At 39.9% G+C, this 23,574-nt stretch overlaps 1 protein-coding gene across 2 annotated transcripts in view; it reads right to left on the reverse strand.

The window, feature by feature from the left end:
- The window catches only part of KIF26B (kinesin family member 26B), a 636,727-nt gene that overhangs the window by 228,500 nt on the left and 384,653 nt on the right, over positions 1–23,574 (reverse strand). Inside the window, exon 1 of one of the 2 annotated variants that reach the window (XM_056816054.1) lies at positions 14,572–15,011. The exons of the other annotated variant lie outside the window; for it this stretch is intronic. Within the exon in view, the coding sequence (XP_056672032.1) occupies positions 14,572–14,594 (23 nt within the window). The 5' untranslated portion in view covers positions 14,595–15,011. Of the gene's footprint in view, positions 1–14,571; positions 15,012–23,574 lie in introns of those variants that run through there. 2 annotated transcript variants of the gene reach the window in all.

The following is a 23,574-nucleotide window of genomic DNA, read 5'->3' on the forward strand; positions in this document are numbered from 1 at the left end:
GTTATTATTGGCATCAGGAGTGGAAGGGGAGTCTTAGAGTTAGCCTGTCTTGTAATCCAAATATTCCTCCTGGGAATTCTAAGAACAAAAGGCTTCAGCCACTAAGCTATAAGGTTAACTCTAAAAGTTAATTCGATTAGATGTTTTGCTTTCCTTCTTTTCCCTTATTTGTGACCTTTAGCAAAGAAACCACTTGCTCCAGGGCTAGTAGGGGAGGGCTCATTTTCTCTCCTCCAGAGGGGGCTCAAAGTCCACATTTCCTTGTCTCACTCTGGGAAGTCCTGATAAGGACCAGGGAGGTGTTATCAGACACCAGAGGACTTCTCCAGGAGTGGCTATCACCATAGTGATCAGATTAGCCTCCATCTCTGAGGTACCTTCCACACCTGGCACATGCTGCAGTTTAACTGTAGAGTTATTTGTTAAGATTATGTATGTAAGATGAATTAAAAGCAAACTTCTTAGGCAGGACAATATTTCACCTCCATTCTCAGACTTGAAGCTGTTGGGTGGCACCCTTAATACAAGAGGCATTAGCTGCATCACTTAATGCCTCTGAGACGCAGCTATGAAATTATATATATATATATGTATATATATATATACATATATATATGAAAATATATAAAATTATAAAATATTTCACCTATGAAATAAGGAGCCAATTTAGTTCAACCAATATTTATTAAGTGCCTAGAATGTGCAAGGCACCTGGCTAGGTGCTAGGAAGAACAGAGATAGATACAACCATGGGCTTTACTCTCAGAAATCTTATAATCTAATGGAAGTAGGTGGAGATCACAAAAGCTTAGACCCAAAGGAATGCAGGGAAGGAATCTCAGGAATCCATTTTGAGGGTCATCCCTTACTCCAAGCATTGGGGGAGGGGAGGGGCATCTCTCTGGTCCTTCCAAGCACTCTAAGTCCTTCATTCTATGAGCATAATCCAGAGGTGCCATTTCCCCAATGTGAAAATGGGAGTTTGGGCTATTCATCTACCTATTAGATTAATTAACTAATTAATTATTACCTAATTCAAGACAATATTATCATAAATCATTCAGGGAGTAAAATTCAGACTAAAGAATATTCAAATATATAAATAATAGCATTCCCCTCTCCATTATAGTCAAGAAATGGGATATTTTAAACAATCAAAAATTCTGTTTATAGTTATATATAGTTTTATGTAATATACATTTCTAATAATATACTATACATGATAATTATAACTAATTACATGTAATGATTCATGCATCAATATTACACACACACATCCATGCCACATTTTCCTTGAGGCCAAGAACTCTTTCTTTTTTGTCTTTGTGTCTCTTGCTCCTAACATAGAGCCAGCTAGGTGATTGCTCATCCTTTGTTTGGAAGGGGACCAATGACATCATGGGGTGATGTTTTGACTTGCTTGTGAACTGGATTTAAGTAAGGCATTCTTGCACTCTCACTGTCTCTTTCAGAATTATATATATATATATATATATATATACATATATGTGATTTTATATATTTTATATATTTTTCAAATAAAAAATAAACCATACATATGATAATATAAATAATAATATAAATAATAAATCATACATATGACTTATTTTTTATTTGAAATTTTTTATTTAATTAATTAATTTAGAATCTTTTTCCATGGTTACATGTTTCATCTTCTTTCCCTCCCCTCCTCCCACTCCCCTCCTGTAGCCAATGAGTAATTCCACTGGGTTTACAAAATGGGATTTAAACAATGTCTTGAAGAGAAACTAAGATGCAAAGGGGAGGAGACAGTGTATTCCAGACATGGGGGACATCCAGAAACAGGAGATGAAATGCCATGTTCTAGGAATTGTAAGAAGACCAGTATTGCTCAATCATAGAATGCTTGGGAGAAAGTAAATATGTATGAGATTGGAAAGATCAGTTATGTAAAGCATTTTGCAAAGCTTAAAACATTATTGTATATTGTCATAGTTCAGATATTTGAGTTGTGTAGCTCTTTGTGGCCCCATTTGGGGTTTTCTTGACAAAGGTACTAAAGTGGTTGGCCATTTCCTTCTCCAGCTCATTTAACAAATGAGGAAACTGAGGCAAACAGGGTTAAACAGTTCACCTAGGCTCACATAACTAGTAAGTGACTGAGGTCATATTTGATGGGTTTTCCTGACCAAAGGGCTGGGACTCTCCCCACTGTGCCACCTAGTTGTCCACTTTTATATATAAATGCCAACTATTACCATGCCATTGGGAGATATAGTTTGGGAATGGATCTGTGATTTCACTGGTCTAGGTAAATCCTTGGTGAAAAAACTGCTTCTACCAGGACAGACGGGTACCTCATCTTACAGAGCTTAGAGATCAGAAAAATTAAGTAGCAAACTAAGGGTAGCACATCTACACAGAGGCCAAAGAAGAATTTGAACTGAGGTCTTCCTGACTTTTAAGCTAGCTCTCTGTCCACTCTACTACCCTATAGTATATAAAATCTATTAAAATTGATGAAGAATACAGGTGGTACAGTGAATAGCACACAGAGCCTGAAGTCAGGAAGACCTGAGTTCAATTCCAGCCACAGACATTTTACTAGGTATATGACCCTGGAAAAGTCACTTAACTCTGCCTCACTTTTCTCCTCTGTAAAATGAGCTGGAGAAGGAAATGGAAAGCCACTCCTATATTTCTGCCAAGAAAATCCCAAATGGGTTCACAAAGGTTTGGATACAAGTAAAATGACTCAACGGCAAAAACAATCTTTTCAAGGATCTTTCCAGCTCCCAAATCCTATGACTCTGTGACTTCACACACACTGAGCACAATTCAATATCCCATGACTTAGAAAGCCCTTCTGGACTGTGTGGTATTTAAGCTCATAATAATAGACAGCAGTTATCACTGGGCATGTACTAGAATATATCACTGGAATCCACTGTAGGGCTGATTAATAAGAGCTGAGTCTAAGAGAATGCAGGATAACAAATAGCTACGCTAAGTGTTCTGATAGCTCCCATTCATAGAGCGGTTTATTGCTTACACAGTCCTCCCTCCCTCCCCCAAAGCTACCTTGTGAGGTAGGTTATACAAGAGTGATTATCCCCATTTTACAGATGAGGGAACAGGCTCAGAGAGATTAAGTTACAAAGCTAACTAATGGCAGTGTGGTGAGCTGCCTAAAGGATGCCATAGCATCCCCATCTGAGAGCCCATAAGGATGTCTTTTGCCTCTTCCAATGGGTACCATTAGGCGAGCTGAAGTCCCCTCAGCTCTCATGAATCATCTCTTCTTTGTAAAAAGCGGTTCTGCTAAGAACTGGATACTAAAAGGAATTTACAAATGAGCAGATTGTGTTGGGGCTGAATGACTTAGCTCGAGTCTACCCATTGACTCAGCTAAAAAACCAATCAATCAGACCTAGACTTCTGAACATGGTTGAGGTCAGTTCCTACCTAAATCCTCTCTCTCTCTCTCTCTCTCTCATATATATATATATATATATGTATGTATGTATGTATGTATGTATGTATTCTCTAAGAGGCAGCTCTTTCCAGTCTTTTGGGAAATACAACTTGGTGTGACACCAAGTAGTAATCATTATACATTGAGAATCATTATAGGAAGTTAATAGAATCCATTAATGATAGTTAGAAATATTGAGATACCCCAAAATTTCACCTTCTTTTACTAGACAAAAGGGTATAGCAGGTAGAGTGTGGTTCTGAAATCAAGAAGTCTCATCTTCCCAAGTTCAAATCTGACCTTAGATATTTGCTAGCTGTGTGACCCTGGGCAAGTCATTTAACCTAATTTGCCTCAGTTATCTCATCTGTAAAATAAGCGGGAGAAGGAAATGGCAAACCACTTCAGAATCTTTGTCAAGAAAACCCAGGTGGGGTCACAAAGAGTTGGACATGACTGAAATGACTGAACAACAACACTAGATAATAGGAATAGAGGCATAAGGGTGGCTAATCTTACAGCCAGAAAGACTTGGCTAGGTTCAAATTCTGTGTGACCCTGGATGAGTTATTTAACCTCTTTGTGCTACAGGAGAATCTCCAAGACTGTAAGTTGCTGAGAAAGTACCATCCTACACTGATAAGAGAGAAGGTCCTGAAACCAGGAATTCCATGTGCCAGTGAAACCACAGGGCCAATTTTTAACTTTATCCCTACATAGTGGAAATACAATTAAATTAATAACCATTAATAGTGTGGTTTAAAAGGCTTGAAGAGTCCTTTATTTGCAAAAACATCTATATTCTTAGATCATACAGTGCATTATGTTAGATATATTCATTCAATACATGTGTATTCATTCAGTAAATATTTTCTAAGTGCTCCTACTATGTGCCAAGCCTTGGGATACACATTCAAAGTAAGATGTTCTCTGTGCACAAGGAGTTTAAACCTTCCTGGGGGCATACAATGTCATCAAAGATAAATTATAGTCTGTATACAAAATTATAGGGAGGAGGGCACACTAACATGCAGAGGACTCAAGAAAGACTTCCTGAAGGAGGAGGCACTTGAGCTGATCCTTGAAGGGACTTGTGGTTTCAACAAGGAGCAGTGAGGATGGAACGTGTCTCAGCATAGTCTGAGCAAAAATACAAAGGCAGAAGTCCAAGAGGTAACAGCCAATGGCCAGTTTGGTTAGAGTGGAGAGGGTATAGAGAAGTCATTTGTAATCAGCCTATAAAGGCAGGCGGAAGTCTAACTACGAAGAGCTGTAACCGCCAACGAGAGAAGCATGGTACAGTGGAGAGATTAAACAAGAAGGATGGTATATTCAGCCATCATTTTTGATGAGGACCATTGAGCTTACAGGATGATGTCTTGACTCATGCATGAATTGGATTTAAGTGAGGCAAAGTTGCACAGTCCTCAGCCTTACACTTTCTTCCAGAGTCATCCAAATCCAGTGACAAGAGAAAAGTCAGGATTACTAGCAATGGCCTTGAATGCAATGGACAATGTTGGCATTTTTGACCTCTGACCAAGCTGTTAGAGCTCTATAATTCCTGCTTCAGCCACCACCTTGGCTGCTGGAACAAATTTGTTCTCATTTGCCCATTCCATCAGAGGCAATCTTCACATGCTTGGGATAGACACCCCGCCCCAACTCACCAATGGGTTTGAGGTCCATCCATTATTCTCAATGTAGAAAAGAAAACTTTTGTTGACTGTGGCCAAGTCACTAGACAATCTCAGTTTCCTCATTTCTAAAATGAGGGGAATAAATTACTTTCTGGTTCCAAATCAATAACCTTATTTTATCCTAGGGGAAATGGGGGGCACCAACACTTTGGGAACAAGGGGGTGACAATGTCAGACCTATGTTGTAGCATAATCAGCTTGGCATTTGTGTGGAGACTGGAGATTGGAGACTGGAGAGACAGCATTCAGAGTCTAATTAGGAGACTATTTCTTGCAATAACATAGCAAGAGGCAATGAAAGCCTAGAGGAAGAAATGGGTAGATGTATTGTGGTTGTATTGTGAGTTAAGAGGAAGGGATGAACTTTCAGAGATGATGAAGACAAACGAAACATATAGGTGTCAGAATGAGAAAATGGATATGAAGACAGCTAGGGGGCACAGTGGATAGAGTAATGGGCTTGGAGTGAGGAAGACTCATCTTCCTGAGGTCAAATCCAATATCATACACTTAAGAGTTGTGTGACCCTGCCTCAATGAGCTGGAGAAGGAAATGGCAAACCACGCCAGTATCTTTGCCAAGAACACCCCAAATGGAGTTCCAAAAAATTGTATACAACTGAACAACAACAAAGCGTCCTACTATGAGCAAAGTATTATATGCAATAGTATATCAAGCACCAGTGAACACTGGCTTCACAGAACAGAAGCTAAGTATTTTCCCAGAAAAGAAATTTGCTGGTGTGTAGGATTATAGACCTAGAGCTGGAAGGAACCCCAGACTCCAAAGCCTCTTGGTCCAAGCCCCTCATTTTATTCAGAATGAAACTGAAGTGAAGTATCTTATTAAAGTCACACAGGTAAATGAGGATCAGAAGAGAAATTTGAACCCAGGTCCTCTGATCTGAGAACTAGTGCTTTTCCCACAATCTCCTGCTCACTGATCCACTTATCTTCATGCAAATATACCCCCTTTGTTCTGTTCTGCTTCCATATTTAGTCGAACTCCCTTAAATATTTGTCCATTTTATTTAGATCATGCAAAAGAATCATTGCCAAGGAAGATGGGGGCAAGGGGGAGGAGAAAAGAACTCTAAGGGGCAGCATCAGCATCAGTAGAAACAAATGGAGTTTTTTTTTTGGTTGTTTTTTTTTTAATAAGAACACTCAACATTGTTTTCTCCAAACAGGCTCCCATTCTGAATTTCTAGTATCCAGGGGCGATCTGGCAACTGGAAATTTTGAGCTCAGCTGTGGAGAACGTGTAAATGACAGCTTTGGCTGTCAAGATGCTTATAAAGTAAGAAGGGAGCTTACATATTTATGAGCTGACATCTCAGATTTGTGGCTTCATCCCATTCCCCAATTTCCCTCCAGAGCGACAGATAGATTTTAAAAGATTTGGTAGCCTCATTACCTCACATTCCCCCCTCCTTTGCCCCTTCACTCCCCAAATTACAGCAGGAGCTTCGTTATTTGATAGAAACAACTGAAGGTCACAGAAAGAGGCAAAAATGAGCCGGTGGGAACATTGGGGCTGGACCTGGGGAGGTGAGATAACAGGGCAGTACTGTATGAGTCAGGATGCCTTCCCCCCCCCCCCCCCACACACACACAGAGTCTCTCTCTCTCTTTTTCTCTCTCTGTCTCTGTCTCTCACTCTCTCTCTGTCTCTGTCTCTCTCTGTCTCTGTCTCTCTTTTTCTCTCTGTCTCTCTCTGTCTCTGTCTCTGTCTCTCTCTCTTTTTCTCTCTGTCTCTCTCTCTTTCCCTCTCTCTCTCTCTCTCTTTCTCTCTCTTTCTCTGTCTCTCTCTCTTTCCCTCTCTCTCTCTCTCTCTCTCTCTCTCTCTTTCCCTCTCTCTCTCTCTGTCTCTCTCTCTCTCTGTCTCTCTCTCTCTCTCTCTGTCTCTCTCTCTCTCTCTCTCTTTCTAAGAGATGAAATCACACAGACCTAAAGCCAGAGAAGCCCTTGGTTTCATTACCAACAAAGGCCAAACACCATTAGAGTGGATAATCAATCACTTTGCCAATAAAAGGTAAATCTAAAATTGCTTTCTCCAAGATGGGACTCAGAAAAAAAAAATTTTTTTTTAAAGCAATCCAATGTCATTTCTTATAAACCAATTGGATGGGAAGCATTTAGGTGACCCTGTGGTGGGTCTACCTACCCTAGAGAGTGGTCACACATTCTCTGTGTAAGGGGCTAATAAAACATAAAGAACGGCTTAGAAACAATGGCTCCTTCCTGCTGATATTATTAATTATGAACACAGTGCTTCATGGAGCTTTCTAAACCTAAGACATGAAAAGTGCTTCCCCACCCTTCATTTAATAAATATTGATTGAGTTGCATTATGTGAGAGCAATCAAATAATCAAAGAACAAGCATTTATTAAGTGCCCACACTGTGCCAGGCTCTGTGTCAGGTGCTACAAAGACAGAAAGAAAAAAGTAAAAGGCACTTAACAATAGAAAAATGTGTCTTATTTAAAAGAGAGCAATTGAAGGTTATTGAGCAGAGGAATGACATAGAGATATGATTTGGAATTGTGCATCAGAAAAATTAATCACAGACTGAATTTGAATATAAAATGGACTAGAAGGTTCAGAGAAGAAGAGAATAGAGGAGAAAAACCATTTCCTCCTACCTTAGGGCAACAGTCTAATTTTAACATGAGTGTCAGATATATTTGATATTTTGTGCAGAGCCTCATAATCATTTCTTTATCATATTTACTCTCTGGAGAAAGTTAATACTTTTTAAAAGCAGCAAAAATAGCTTAAGATAAAAGCATTTGCATTTCCATATTCAAATGCTCTCATTCAGCACAATATGGTAGAAATAACAATGGAATGTAAGTCAGAGGCTGTGAGTTCAGATCCAGATTTTGCTATGGCTTTGCACAAATCATTGAACTTTTATAGACTTCAGTGTTTTCACCTGTAAAATTGAGGAAATTGAACAAAATGCCCCTAGTTCCTTTCCCCCTTGATATCTCTCATTCTATGCTCCTGGGCACTTAGTTAGGGGGAAGCTAGGGGGCACAGTAAATACCTTATGCCAGAAGTCAGGAAAAGCTAAGTTCAAAGCTAGCCTCAGACTAGCTTTTTCCTCATCTGTCAAATGATCTGGAGAAGGAAATGGCAAACCATTCTAGAATCTTTTCCAAGAAAACCCCAAATGGGGTCACAAAGAGTCAGACACGACTGAAAATGACTGAACAACAAAGGAACACAACACTACTACCTTAACAAATCCTTGTTTGCTTTACTATAGACTGGCAAAATTCCAGAACAATGGCAGACTGCTGCCCTGGCCTCGAGTGAAGATGTCACAGAAAACAAAAATGACTCGCTTCCTTCTATCATAAATTGGACTTGAAAGGCTCTCTCCTCTCCACTAAGCTAGGTCCCCCCCCCTTTCTGCTGTGAAGTCTTCTCAAAATAATGCCTTCCAGCTATGAGCACCCCCACTGAACCCCATTGATTCTCAGCGTGTCTGTATACAGTCAAAAACATTTGCTTACACTCTTGTCCCTTTTTTCATAAATATTTTATTTTTTCCACATGGATTAGTCTTGTCTCCTCCATTATACTATATAAATTCCTTTTCATCCATTCATCTACAGTATGCAGAGTTTTGTCATCCACTTTCTTGGTGCCTCCCTCTCCCCACAGCCTCCATTACAATGCCCTGACCACAATTGGCACCCAACAGATCCATTTATTTTCTAGAGAAAAAAAATCAATAGTATTACTATTTGCCAATGTTGAGCGACATCAGCCTCAGGAAAATTATAAAGTTGGCCGACTCAGTCCTCCTTGTCCCCAGGCTCCCATTTTTGTATTCCTCTTCCCTCAACTTCAAGCAGCCAGGACCTTTTCTTTCTCAGTCCTCCCATCAAATTCCATGGCATCTTTAAGGGAAGATGAGCTCTAATATTCAGTTATTTACACCTTGATGTGAATTTCAGTGAAAAACTCACCTCTTACAGGGATATATGCTATGAAAGTCTCTTCTCCAATGGTGGAATAAGATAAAAGGCTTTGTCCTTCCTTGGGGAATCTCAAGTAGCAAGGATTTTAGATTCTACATACATGGTCAACCCTGCTTCTAAGGTAAATTGTGTATGTCAGAGATTAAGGGGGAATAATATCTTTGATTCCTTCCTTTACCCCATTTTCTCCTTCCTGAAATTTCCCAAACAAGTTATCTGGATTTCTTATGAGTGAGAGTTGAATAATGCCTTATCTTCACAACAGCCTTTGGGGGGGGGGGGGTTGTTTTAATTTTTAGTCCAGATCTCTTATTGTATCTGCTCATGTGGAAACCCCTTCCCTTAATGAAGATTAACAACCTGCTTACAATTTTGAATCAGAGAGTGGCATGGAACATTGAGGGGTTAAGTGATTTATCCATGGTCATGTACCTAATATATGAGAGGCAAAACTTGAACACAGACCACTTTGACCCTGCCTGGTCCTCTATCCACTGCATTGTACTATCTCACAGCACAAACATTCCTATCCCATTTTAAGGATAAGACAATAGAGGCAGAAAGTAAACCTTTATATGGAAACTCCGAATCATATAGGGTTCTTCCCACTATACTATCTAATCTCTTATTTTATAAATTTTATCTTGCATCAGTCATTTGTGATCAGCTCCCTGATATATTACAAACTTGAGGGTAAGATCTGTATCTCACTCCATCCTTGAATTCCTAGCAATTTACAGAGTACCTTGACTAATTTCTTTTTTTTTTTTAAGTGGTTAGGTGTTTCAGTGTAGAGAGAATCAGGAAGAACTGAATTAAAATCCAATTTCAGATACTTGCTAGCTGTGTGACTCTGGACAAGTCCTTAAACTCTGTCTGCCTCAATTTCCATATCAGTAAAATTGAGATAATAGCACCTACCTTCAGGGATGCTGTAAGGATCAAACAGGTCTTTGAAAGTCTTAAAGTATTACCCAAATGCTAACTTTTTTGGTCTGAATCTATTATTTCCCTGGTTATTTTATCTATACAGATAGGCACCTACTTTGCAGTTTATTAGCTGACAAGAGTTCCCAGGGACTTTGAAAGTCCTTGCCTAAGATCTTGCCTAAGAACTTGCCTAAGATCACACAGCCAGTATGTATCAGAAATGAGCCTTGGATCAAAATTTTCCTGGTCAATCTCTGTTCTTTTTGGAGCACTTCCTGTTGTTTGGTAATTTCCATAATTTCTGACTCTTCATGACTCCATTTGGGGTTTTCTTGGCAAAGACAGTGCCATTTCCTTCTCTAGCTCATTTGACAAATGAGGAAGCTGAGGCAAGCAGGGTAAAGTGACTAGGCCAAGGTCACACAGCCAATAAATGTTTGAGTCTGGATTTGAACTCAGGTTTTCCTGCTCTAGGTCTGACACTCTATCCACTGTGCTACCCAGTTGACCACCCCCAAGCACTTTGTAGGTTTTAATTTCATTGAATAAATATTAGTTGGTTTGGTCCAAAATGATGAGCTTTGATGAACAAACCAAGCATTCTGGATCCCTACTCTGCACTGATGCTTCCTATTGTTAGCCCACAGTATTATATTCTCCTTCCCTTGGTACTTTTCAAAGACTTTTGGAACTTCCTGTACTATCTCACTTTATCTTCTCTACAGCCCTATAATTACAGGTAGAAGAAGCATTATTATTTCCATTTTACAGGTGAAGGAAGTGAGGTCTAAAAAGATCTCTATCAATCATCTGTCTGTCTATCTATCATCTGTCTGTCTGTCTGTTTCTCTCTTTATCTGTCTGTATCCACCTATCTGTCTGTCTATCTATCCCAGAGTTCCCTGGGGCATTGAGTTGCCCAAGATTTTATAAATATGAATATAAGTATCTACACACACACACACAATAAACATATACATATACATTTGACTAATGACAAAGTTTGAAGAAGAGTCTAGATCTCTCAGTTCCTTCTCCAGACATAAGTCCTCACCAATCCTGCACATTCAAAGATCTATGATCACCACTAAGGAAAGTCACTGCTCTGATGTTCCTAGAGCTGGATATGTCAATAGACCTAGACTGATAATCACGGTGTTGGTGTGGAATTCATATGACATACAAAAACTCTTTTTTCTTTTCATATCTCTTTACAGGAAGAGAAATCTCTTCCCCCTTCCAGCCTTAGAGGGGACATTATTCTTCTCTCCTTAGCAAGTTAGCCAAGAAAGAGCTTCATCTTTGTAGGGTTTTCCCTATCCTCTACTGAGTGGTTTTCTCTACTCAGAGAAAGAAGAGGGAAGGCAAGTAGAGACAGGATGGCAAAGTCAAGTAGGGTTTCATCAACCAAAATGTCACGTCCCAGCAAAGTGGTCTACCAATAGGTACACACACAGTAAGTATAGGTGTGGGATTTGAATCTGGACCTTTCTGCCTCCAAGTCCAAAATGCTACTCCCTTTATCCTATTGCCTCTCCTAAGTGTCCAGTTTTTTAGAAGACAGCCAGCCAGTTGCTAGAGGAGAGCATCCCCAGCATCCTAGTTCAGAAGGGATTGCCTAGCAAAATGATATAAATTGCCATTTATCTTGAACAAAGCTTCCATGCAAGAACATCGGGCTAAAATGAAAGCTTTATTCCATCTGTAAGGTATTGATCAGTTTGAGACTTATCTTTGCCATCTGGCTTTATCAGTTTAGAGCTTCTGGGCTCTGAACAGAACTTTGCCTGAAACTCCTAAGAGACAGACCTGCATCTCTCTTCATTCTCTCACCTTGACTACAGTACTTTATTGCTCAGCAATTTTGCTGATGCCAATCAACTGCCTTTCTCTAAAGGGTGTTTGCAGGTATCAGCAGATCTGGCCCCTTTCCTCATTGACCACAGAAAAAAAAAGCACTCACCATCTTCTCTCAATGTGGTGCTTTTGGCAGCTAATCATTTTGTTTTCATGGAATATACATGAGATTCACTGGGGATTTGAGAGGAGAGAGAGTAATGACACTTTTTAAACTGAATTTGGCATTTATTAAACACCAATGTACATGGTACCGTGCAATGCATAGCCTCAGAATGCCACTTTCCCTATCACAGGAATTTAACTAGTAGATGACTTTTGTTATTGATGCTCATCTGTATTCTCTGGAAAAATCATCTCCTGGTGCCCAGTCCAAGGCAACATGCTGAAAACAAAAATGACCATCACAAGATATTAACTGGGGTCTGGGGTGGTAGAGGTTGGGGAGAAGAATGCAATGGGACTCTGCTAGGGACTCTTTTCAACCAGAATCAGAACAAGTGGGTGGAGCTAGAATTTGGAGCTTGGAAAAGATCCTATTTCAAGCCCATCTGCTTTCATAGCATGAGATGGTTTAGAGCTAGAAGGGACCATAAGAGATCACCTAATCCAAAACCCCTTACTTTAAGGAGGAGGAGGGGCAATGCAACTTGGAGAAGAGATGGGTGACCTATCCAAGTCCCCCTAGCTAGTCCCTGGAAATCACCTGAGACTTAAACCCAGGTCCTCTGACTCCCAAACTTCAAACTCTTCTCATGTTTCCACAGGATTCCACACTGGGTGCTTTACTCCAGGTTTTCCATCTCCCTCCCAATCTCCTCTAAATGCTAATGAGCAAGGATCCATGCGAACAAAACTCAAAACAAAACAGTGCAAGATTAAAAGGTTCTCTACCCCCTCCCCTTGTGATACAACCACTTAGTGTGCAGAGAAGCACTCACATGACACTCTGAACATGTGTTTTCTGTATCAGATTTCCCCGGATAACAAAGGATAAATGTTAAAAGGCGTGGCCCTACTTATTTTGGGGTAACTGGGCTCTCCCCAATGCCCTACGACCCTGTACCTCAGACAGGCTCCCCCTCAGGTGTATCTCTGGCTGCCCAGGGCTCTGAGGATGCTAAATGTCAATCAATAAAGTTAGGAGCACTTCTGGTACAGCCTGAGATATGATCTCACTTGTACACTCACAGAAGTGATTTCATATTCAGGCACCAACTGAGCTCATTCAATTCCAAAATTGGCAGCCCCTCTGCATCTCGCTACAGTGCTTCCTCTGTCCAAGGCTGGGCTTTAAACATCGCAGGGCGTGTTCAAAGGGGGAATCTGCAGAAGGGTCTTTCATGGTGTTCCAAGGCTCAGAGGGAACGGGGAGAGAGGGGCTGCCCCGCCTGGGCTACAGAAGTGATAGATGGAGGCTCAGCAAAGTTAACTGAGGAAAAGCTCATTCTTGGACTGTTTCCAGCTCTCTCAAATAGGAGCCCCACTTCCCGATCTGAGCAAATTTGTGATCTTGGTCCCATAGAAAGTCTTCCTGTAGGGACTACAAGAGAAGAATGACACTAATCGACTCCAGCCTCTGCCCCCCACCTCTGGAATAAATAAATAACCGAGGAGTCATTGGGCTTTAGTGCCTGGATGGTTTACATAACATTAAGAGACCACTTTAAAAGCCTGCTTTTCAGGGAAACTTAAAATGACTTTGCGAATGACTTATTCACAACAAAAATCGGCTTTGTTTCCTATTAGAAAATACACACTGTATTACTGTATTCTAAAGCTTAGGTTTTTAAAAATCCATTACACGTTCCATTCTCTGTCACTAACCTCATTGATTTCTGTTCCTGTGTTAAATATTCTCCCCCGCCCACCCTGAAAAGAGGAGAATTGAAGATGCTTGAACCAAGCCCTCCCACAGACATGGGGGAACTTGGGCTGGTGTTTCCAAGCAGTGACCAGTTTTCAGTTCACTAATATCCCGCAACCTAGGGGTGCCCAGTGCCATTATACTATAGTAAGGGAGGTCTCCTCTCATAAGAAAAGCAGAAACAGCAGGAAGGAAAATACATTGAACATTTAGTGGAAAAATCAATCTCACATTTCTGCCGGCCAGAAAAGCCCTTTTTGAAAGCCACAGGCTAGCCCCATTTTCTTCCTTCCTTCCTTTCTTCCTTTCTTTCTTTCCTTCTTTTTTTTCCTTTTCATCCTGGTCCTGCACAGGTAACACATTTAAAATACTGTCTCGGATACCAAACTAGCAGCTATTCAATAGCCTGGTCTGTAGGCAGCAAAAGCTGTCAGTTCCCGAGCCCAGTTAATATCTTGCTGGTATTAGTTCTGTCTGTCTGTCTGTCTGTCTGTCTCAAGGGAGGGGGAAAGGCATTCCTGGATTCTATGTCAAGAACATTGGTGCCCTTCTGGACACAGTGGTGCCCTTTATGTGTCCATCACCTTTTCGGGGTGGGGGCAGGAGCCTGACTAATCTTGTCCCTCCTAACTTCTCTGAAGCACTTGGAAATGTTTTCATCTTGCTACCACTCTAAGGAAAAGTACAACAGGAAAGTTAAGACAACAAGAAACAAGACAACAAGTTTATCTAGCTGTAGGGAGAGGCATAATCATGTTACTTACACTGCTTTCCAATCCATCATCATTGATAAATCATGGCTAAATAAGCAAGTGCAGACTCCATTTCTTCATGTCTGTTAATAAAAAGCTTTACTCAAATGTCTCTTGCAGGTCTGGGGCCATCTCGGGAGGAAGTGGCACAGTGTAAAGGTGAAGTAAAAAAGATATGGAAATTCTAAAATCCATAGGGGGCTGAGAATTCCCAGAACGGACTCGGGAATCAATACTGCTGAGGCATCCTCGTGAGCCCAACCTTGTCCTGTCCCATGATCCTGGCCCCACTGAGCTCCCATCCAACTTCCCATCTCAATTCAGCATCTGCTCCAGCATCACAGCTTTCACCTAGAGTGAGGCAAGGGAAGAGGAGCACACAGCAACCTTGCCAATCCCCATAGTCAAGCCTGCTTCTCAGAGGAAGCTGCACCAGTTTCTCTCATGTCTGCTGTCTGAGAGGGAGGGGGAGAGAGGGAGAGGGAGGAGGGGGAGGGAGGGAGGGAGGGAAAGTAGGGGAGGGGTGAGAGAGAGGGAGAGAGAGAGGGAGAGAGAGAGAGGGAGAGGAGAGAGAGGAGAGAGAGAGAGAGAGAGAGAGAGAGAGAGAGAGAGAGAGAGAGAGAGAGAGACTTAGAAAGAGGGTGTGTGTGTGCATGCATGTGTGTGTGTCTGAGAAAGACAGACAGAGAAACACTTGCTAGAGCTCCCATTAACCTATGATAGCTTTGGAATTCTAAGAGAAGCAGCTGTGAGGCAGACCATCAAAATTAAGTGTTTTTAATCTTTTTCATCTTACATATGTACACACCCATCTAATGAAGTAGGCACACACAGCCACAGAAGATGCATCCTTGTAGTGTGTGTGTACAAATACAAATACACTTACATTCAGGCTTACATACACATACATGCACACACACACACACAAACACACACACCCCAAGAGAATAATTCGTATTTCATTTTTGGACTGAAAATGTCTAGTCTCAATTGATGTGTCTTAAAACTATTCAAATGCTCTCCGTAATGAAAGTGCAAATCAGACAAACAGCCCCTCTATTTTCTATCCCATATCATCTATTATCCTGCCTTCCCTAGCTCCTGGCTTCTATTTCCCTCTCCCTGCCCTTCTCGGATTTCCTGGCAGGAAGGGGACCTTAAAAGAGCCAGAGCACAGGGGCAGCACCAGGGGCTCCAGTGGAGGAGGAGCATCTCCCAAAATGAGAGTCAACTTTTTTTTTTTCATGTGACACAGCATCTTTTGTAGGCACTGCACACCAGAATGCTTCACAGACTCCGGTGACACGGTTACCAAGCCAAATCATAAACCATGCCAGAGGGAGTGGCCCAGAGCAAGGACATGAGACACAATGTCAGACTAGATCTCAAAATGGAGCTTTGTTTCAACAGAGCTATGGTGTGGAGAGCCAGGCAGGAGAAGGGCAAAAGAGGAGCTCTTGGCTGGGATGGGGGTGAGAGGGTGTGACAAGAGGCAGGTCAGGATGAAGCAAGAGAGCTCTAAGCACAAGCCAGCAGTCTAAGAGGCACTGGAGTTGATCCATGGGGATGGGGAGATTGGTTTGTAATATAAACCTTTCCTTTGTATGTGGGTGTGAAGATCCCATGGATTAAGAGAAGATTGGACTCAACTCATTTCTCCAGGTGTTGTGAGGGTTGGGATGGAAACCTAACAAATGGGGGTAGGATTTAGAGTTCCTGTACATATTTGCCTATATGGCCAAGTAACCTCAGTTTCTTGATCTGTAAAATGAACTGAAACAGATAGCTTCCGATGACTCTTCCGATCTATGATTTTATAATTCAAGAGATTCTGGGGTCCCTTCAACATAAAATAGAGAATACTATAACTCAAGGGTCTCTGCAATCTCTTCCAGGTGTAAATCTAAATCTTGTGATCTTACAAACTTGAGATGGTAGAAATAACTGGACCGCAGAGGTCAAAAAAAAGAAGATTAAAATAAGTGGTGAATAAGTCATAAGAACTGGATGGACCCAGTGAAATTTTTCTATGCATCATCTTTAATTGGTAGCATACTGGCTAAATGGAAGTCAGAAAAGGTGTGTGTGTGTGTGTGTTTGTGTGTGTGTGTGTGTGTGTGTGTTCTCTGTGTGTATATAAGGGCAAACCTGTGGGGTCCAGAGTGGTATCCTGTTTACTGTCAACTGTAACCAGTGTTAGAACTGAACAAGGGCAGGCTGCAGAACGCCTCACCTTTGGCTAAAGGAAGTCTTCTAAAATACCTGATAGAAAGCAAAGCCTCATATTTACTTGGTTTAGAGAAAAAAAAAGTAATAAATTTGGAGGCATCATGGGTAGAATTTGAGGAGGTAAGGTTCAAGGATATAAAAAAAGAGAAAAAAGTAGCTTTAGATTGGTTGAGAATTCAAGGTGGAGACCCTGAACATACAAGGAATCCACACAAAATTACAAAATCTTAAGCATGAATCGTTCAAGAGTTCAGGCAGCCAAGAAAAAGATGAGGAAATGAAATGTACCTCCCTTCTTTTGTTGAAGGCATGGGAACTCTCAGTGTGGTGTGCTGCAAAAAAATGCCAGATATGGTCACTTTTTGATTAATATTAAATTTTTAAGTTCTTGTTACAAGAGAGTTTACTGGGAAGGGGAAGGGGAAGGAAGGTATATGTGGTAAAGATTATGATATAAAAAAGGCATCAAAACATTTTTAAAGACTGAGAGAAGGGATTGAGAGGAGAAATTTTAGAACTGAAAATAAAATTGGGAAAAAAGGTTAGTCATTTAATCATATTTACTGGGTGGGTAATGAATGATACATCCCAAAAGTTATTGGTTAGTCTTTCTCTTTGTATCCCTAGCACATAAAAAATGCTTAATTAATGTTTATTGACTGAAGGAGACAGAGAAGAGCAAGGTAAGACCACGAAATGGTAAATATTCTAGAATTGTTGGACTATACAGTGACTAAAAGGCAATACTGTGAAATAAGGCTGGATAAGCAAGTTGGATACAGATTGTGAGGGTCTCTAAGACTAATATTTTATTTTCTTGTTAATCTTGTGAGTAATGGGCAACTACTGTAGAATTTTTGAACAATGAATATCAAGGTCTGATCTGTACATTTGAAAGAATATTCTGGTACGGGTGGGAAAGGACTAAAGAAGAGACAGGCTAGTTGGGAGGCTATTCTAATAGTCCAGGCAAGAAGTCATGAGCACTCAACTAGTGGGCAATAGGACTAGGACAGAGAGCACAGCAAACACTGTAGAAGAGGGGAAAATTCATTGGTGGGGCTGAGGGAAGGCAAGCATCCTATTCATGGCCAGGGGAACTGTGAATTGTTTTCAACTGTTCTAGAAAATGATTTGGAATTATGTAAGAAAAGTTACTAAATTGTTCATATCCTTTGACCTAGAGATCAATTAACTAGAACTGTATCTCAAGGAGGTTGTCGACTGCAATAAAAGACCTCTATGGAGGACAGCTAGGCAGTTGTCTCAGTGGATTGAGAGACAGGCTTAGAAACAGCAGGTTTTGGGTTCAAATATGACCTCAGATACCTCCTATCTGTGTGACCCTAGCAAGCCATTTAATCCCCATTAGCTAGCCCTTACCCGTCTTCTTTTTGCAACCAATACAGATTATTGGTTCTATGATGGAAGGTAAGGTTTGTTTTTTAAATAGAAAACCTATATGTACAAAAATGCTGATAGCTGTTCTTTCATTTATGATTCTAAAAGTCAGAAACCAAATATGAGACCAATAAGTGGGAAATGAACAAATTATGGCACATGAAGGAAATGGAATATTGCTGTACTATAAGGAACAAAAGATATGAAGAATTTAGAGAAACATGAAACTATGCAGAAAAATGCAAAGCAAAAAAGAATGGTATACCCAATAACTATAATGATGGAATAGAAATGAGCTTAGAGACGCAATTCCATGCAGGTAGTAGATATAGAAAATGATGACAATTTCCAGCTAGTTTTTAACCTTGTGGTTCTAAAAATGAAACCATATTTCATGGGGACAAAGTTAAAGGAAGAATGGTTTTGAGTTCAAAGTTCTGTTCTTTTGCTGACTTCGATATCCAAGGCAAAATTACCTCCTAATTACTTATAGATATTAACTCATACCACCCTTCTTCCACCCTCCCATGCCAATCAATGACTTTGTGATGGATTACCATTTTCTTATTTGCTACTGGGATATTCATACATTAGTAGATGCAACTAAGAGTTAGAGATTATTATTTGTTCCTGTATAACTGTTAGAGTCTAGGCAGAGGTATCAATCTCAGGGTCAATAGCAATTCTCTAAACTGGATTAAAATGCAATTGGGAAATGTTTAACAATAGAGTGCAGATAATTGCATCCCGTTAGATGGGGCTCAAGATGGCTATGTGTTATTCCAAACTCCATATTTATGTCAGGCTAAGGGAAAGTTATACAAAGGGTCACAGATACTTGGAAAAGAGATATGCAAAATATCTTTTGGGGATTCACATAAGCACTCTGGGATAGAGTAAAAGGAACTTGCAGGTTCTAAATCTGATAAATCAAATCCATTGATTTATCCAGTGGTTTGAACCAATCTTACCATCATCTAGCTCCCTTTCATGGGCAATGATCAGTCTGAAGCCTTCAGAACACAAGATTCTTTGCTCACTTCCTTGATCTCCACAGTCTGGTCAACTTAAAAAGAAGTCTTTCCCAAAATAATTGAGGAATTCTATCCATAGAATGCATGTGAGAACAGAGATCTTTTGATGAAAATGGTCAGAACATGCTTTTTTAAAAGAAAAAGGTCACATAGTTCTAAAGTACTACCTAGGGGTATAAAGGAAGTGATTTCAAAACTGTCAAGGAAATGCTTGTGCCTTGGCAATTTCTTTTATCTTGTGAATTGCCGATAGATGTGGCATATTAAGGGTGGTAGCCACTACCAAAAGAGCCTGAGATTTCCAAGTCCTGTGTTTCATATGAATACCAGTCAAAGTCCATTTCATTAACTACAAGAAGTATCAAAAAGTCCTTTATTTAAGTGGACTAGGTTGCATTTATGCTATATTCTAATGAAATACCATATATGAAAATCCAGATGTTTAAAAAGATAAATTAATAAGTGATTACTAAGGAAGAATTTCCCAAGAAAATAAAGCCAAAAGAACAAGAGATATAGTGACTACAGTAGTGTGAACAAAGTCAACATTGACAGGCAAAAATGTTGCATTTAGCTGAATCAATTGGTATCATGTGATAAATAACACATACTATATTGTTCAATGATTGTGAACATGGTAGAGACCCAATGGAAGCAGCATGGGACAGTAGAAAGAGCTAAATTCAGATCCAGAGCACCTGGGTCTGAATCACAGCTCTGCTACTTACTACCCCTGTGGCCTTGAATAAGTCACTGAACCTCAATTTCATTTTCCTCATCTGAAAACTGTGTATATAAGATGACTGCTAATGTTCTTTCCAGCTCTAAAACTATGTTACTAAGACTCATGGGCCACTTTCCCTTTTCTACCAGGAGAATAAAAAAACTGATGCTTTTATATAATTAACCTAAGTTTCTCTCTGAGGAGTTGGTGAATATACCCTAGTGAAATTTGTCTAATAAAGCACCAACTGGTCCAGTGATAAACCTTATGTAGTCAATGAACAAATTCTCTGAAAATTACAAAGGGTGTCCATTTGGTTCCTGAGATTGTGGAATAGTACATTAACTGAGGAACGCATCCCTGTAGAACAATGTATACATAATGAAGGAAATACTGACACTAAAGACAATACTGTCTCAGCCAATCCCTTTATGTATGTCCACACCAGGGAAAAAACTATCCCAAATTGTTACTTGGCCCCTGAATATATGGTTAGTGGTAGCAGAAATACAACCGTTGATCATTTGGGTCATAAGAATCTTCTTTTTGATAAGAAAAAGCATCCCTAACAGCTCAGCATTTACCTCCCATCTTGAAAATGCTTTTGAGATGAAAATTAAATCCCATGATCTACATATAATAAGCTCAGTATCATCATCTCACTTTCTGGGAAAAAAGAGAAAAAAAGATTTCATCTCTTATGCTCAGCCACAGAAGGAGTCTAAAACCAAGCTAGTGAGATGATTTTGAACTGACTGACTTTTAAGTCTATGGTCAGTTCCTCCAGAATTCTAACCTATTCACATCAGCAAGTATACATTGAATAGCCCATGCCCTTGAGGAATTAATATTGTATTGGTGAATACATAATGTAAACAGATAAGTTAATTTGGAGATGGAGGGAGGGAGGGAAGCAGGAAGACAGGGAGGGAGGGACCCCAGCCAATCACTTACTCCCAATTGCCTACCCCTTACCATACTTCTGCCTTGGAACCAATACTTAGTATGGATTCTAAGATAGAAGGTAAGGGTTTAATTTTTTTTTTACTTAAAAATTTTTCTCTAATGCCAAATATGCCTCACCTCAGTAGAGTTGGGCAGCCCAGTGCTGTCTTAGAAATATCTGACTCTACTTGTATCATTAACTTCCTTCCAGGGAGGAATATACTGACATCCCTCCATGCCTATGATCTCTCTTGGTCTAAGATTAGATGCATTAAATTCCTCTTGGATTGTAATGACTGGTGTGCAGAGTCATAAGCAGTTCTTCGGAAAAGCTCTTGGAAACCAAGGAAGGAGCAAGATGTCCTGGAGGTGTGCCATAAGCTGCATCAGAATCTAAACAATGTGATACTCCTTCCAGTTTTACTCTTCCAATTCAGCCTTCGCTCAGAAGCTGGCTTGTAGCCAATCTTTTCACTGGAGGAGTTATACAACAACACAAACCACATTGTCTTGGATGCTCTTCTGAGCATTCAGAAGGAACTCTGCATCAGCTTTGACAAGTTACTGGCAAAAGTTGGGGAGTCCCCGCCAACATGCTTCAGGCATTCAGCATGTTAGCAGGTATTATATCAGATGCCATTCATGTTACTTACAACAAACTTAGTTTTCTTCCTATAGTTTTCAGTCAACAAAGTTATAGTTTTCAAGGAGAAAGATCCATGTATTCTTTCGGTCTAATTCAAAGAGGTTTAGCAGCAAGGATGGTTTTGTTCCTAGAATGTAAAATGTATGGCAAAAGAGATTACTTGGCAACTTCAATCCAATTCACAAATTCATAGAGCTGGAAAGGGACCTGAAGATAATCTTGTCAGAGACTAATAGAATGAGAGATTTGACATTTGAAGAGAACTTGGAGTATCTCCAAGTTAGAAACTCTAGATCTCTGATCTAGAGTTGCAAAAAACATTGCACATCAGACACTCATAGAAACATAAATCTTGAACCTGAAGGGATCTTGATGGTCTTCTAGGCTCATAGATTTAAAGATCTACAACTTGAAGAAATATTGACAGTCATCTAGTCTGATGGCAAGGTTATACAGCAAATTAATGACAGAGAACTGACTAAAAGCACAGAACCTCTGGGCTCTAATCCACTGCCTCATGTACTATATCACAATGAAACCATTCCATTTGATGAACATTTATTAAATGTCAACACAGGAGAGGCAGCTAGGTTGCTCATTGGATAGAGGGCTGGACCTAGAGACAAGAAGTCTTGGGTTCAAATTTGACCTCAGACACTTCCTAGTTGTGTGACCTTCAGCAAATCTCTTGACCATAATCCCCTAACCCTTGTTGCTCTTTTACCTTGGAAGCAATACACAGTATTGATTCTAAAGTAAAAGGCAAGGGTTTAAAAAAATTAACATATGCTATACCACTGTAGGTATGAGGATATCAAGATACATAAGCCAATTCCTTGCTCTTATAGAGTTTAAAATAAAGTACAGGAGATGCTTACATAGGCAAAAAGAATTACAACACAAAATAAAACATAAGTGCATAAGAGAGAAACAAACAACTATGAGAAGAAGTTTAAATAAGGTCTAGAATAATAGAATCTAAAATTTGAAAAGGGTCTTAGAGATAATCAAGAATAAACTTTTACCTCAATCAGGAATCTTTTCCCTAATACTCCTGACAAATGGTCACCCAATCTATAAGAACACATACAACGGCAGGAAACTTACTAAGGTAACTCACTTCACTTTTGGACAGTTCTAATTATTAGCAATTTCTTCCTTATGCTAAGCTGAAATCTGCCACCCTGAAAATTCCACCAATCACTACTCCTAGGTCTAGCCTCTGAAGCTATCTATTTCTCTCCTTCACCTGACAACCCTTTAAATATATGAAGACAATTATGATGTGCCCTGTAAGCCTTCTGTTCTCTAGATTAAAGAACCACTCCCTGACCTTAGTTCCTTCAAATTTCTTCATTCAACAAGACTTCCAGATCTCATAGAATCATAAATTCATAGCTATAAGTGACCTTAGGGACCCTTGAACCAACCCCCTTATTTTATGAATGAGTAAAATGTGTGTCAGAAAGGTGAAGGAATTGCCTGAGGATACACAGCTTTCTAAGTATATAAAATCAGCTCTTCTTGATTCCAAGTTCAATATTCTATCCATTGTGTCACCTAGCTACTTCTAACCACTAAGCTACATACATCTAACTCTCCTCTTCTGAATATATTTATTCCATTTGTCAGTTTCCATTTTATGATGTGATGTCCAGAACAAATATCATCACCCAGATGTAGTCTAGCTAGAAAGTGTAAAGTGAGATGATTGTTTCCCTTGATCCTGACACTAAGATTGTATTCACCCTTTTGGCAGCCCATCATCCCACTCTGGGTGCATAATGAACTTGAGGCTGAGTTAGAATTGTAAGTTTTTCCCATGAACTGCAGTTAAGTCAACTTTCTCACATTCTGTACTCATTGCACTTGGGTTGAGTATTTTTTTTTTCCGTCCAACCTAATTGCTATGCTTTATTTCTACTAAATTTCATCTTCCTACATTCCACTGTTCCAGGCTGTCTAAATCTTTTAAAATCTTGATTCTGTCATCTGATATCATATCCTTCTCAGCTGTGTCAGTGGAAAATGTAATA

The sequence above is a fragment of the Monodelphis domestica genome, chromosome 2, assembly GCF_027887165.1.
Source record: "Monodelphis domestica isolate mMonDom1 chromosome 2, mMonDom1.pri, whole genome shotgun sequence".
NCBI lineage: Eukaryota > Metazoa > Chordata > Mammalia > Didelphimorphia > Didelphidae > Monodelphis > Monodelphis domestica.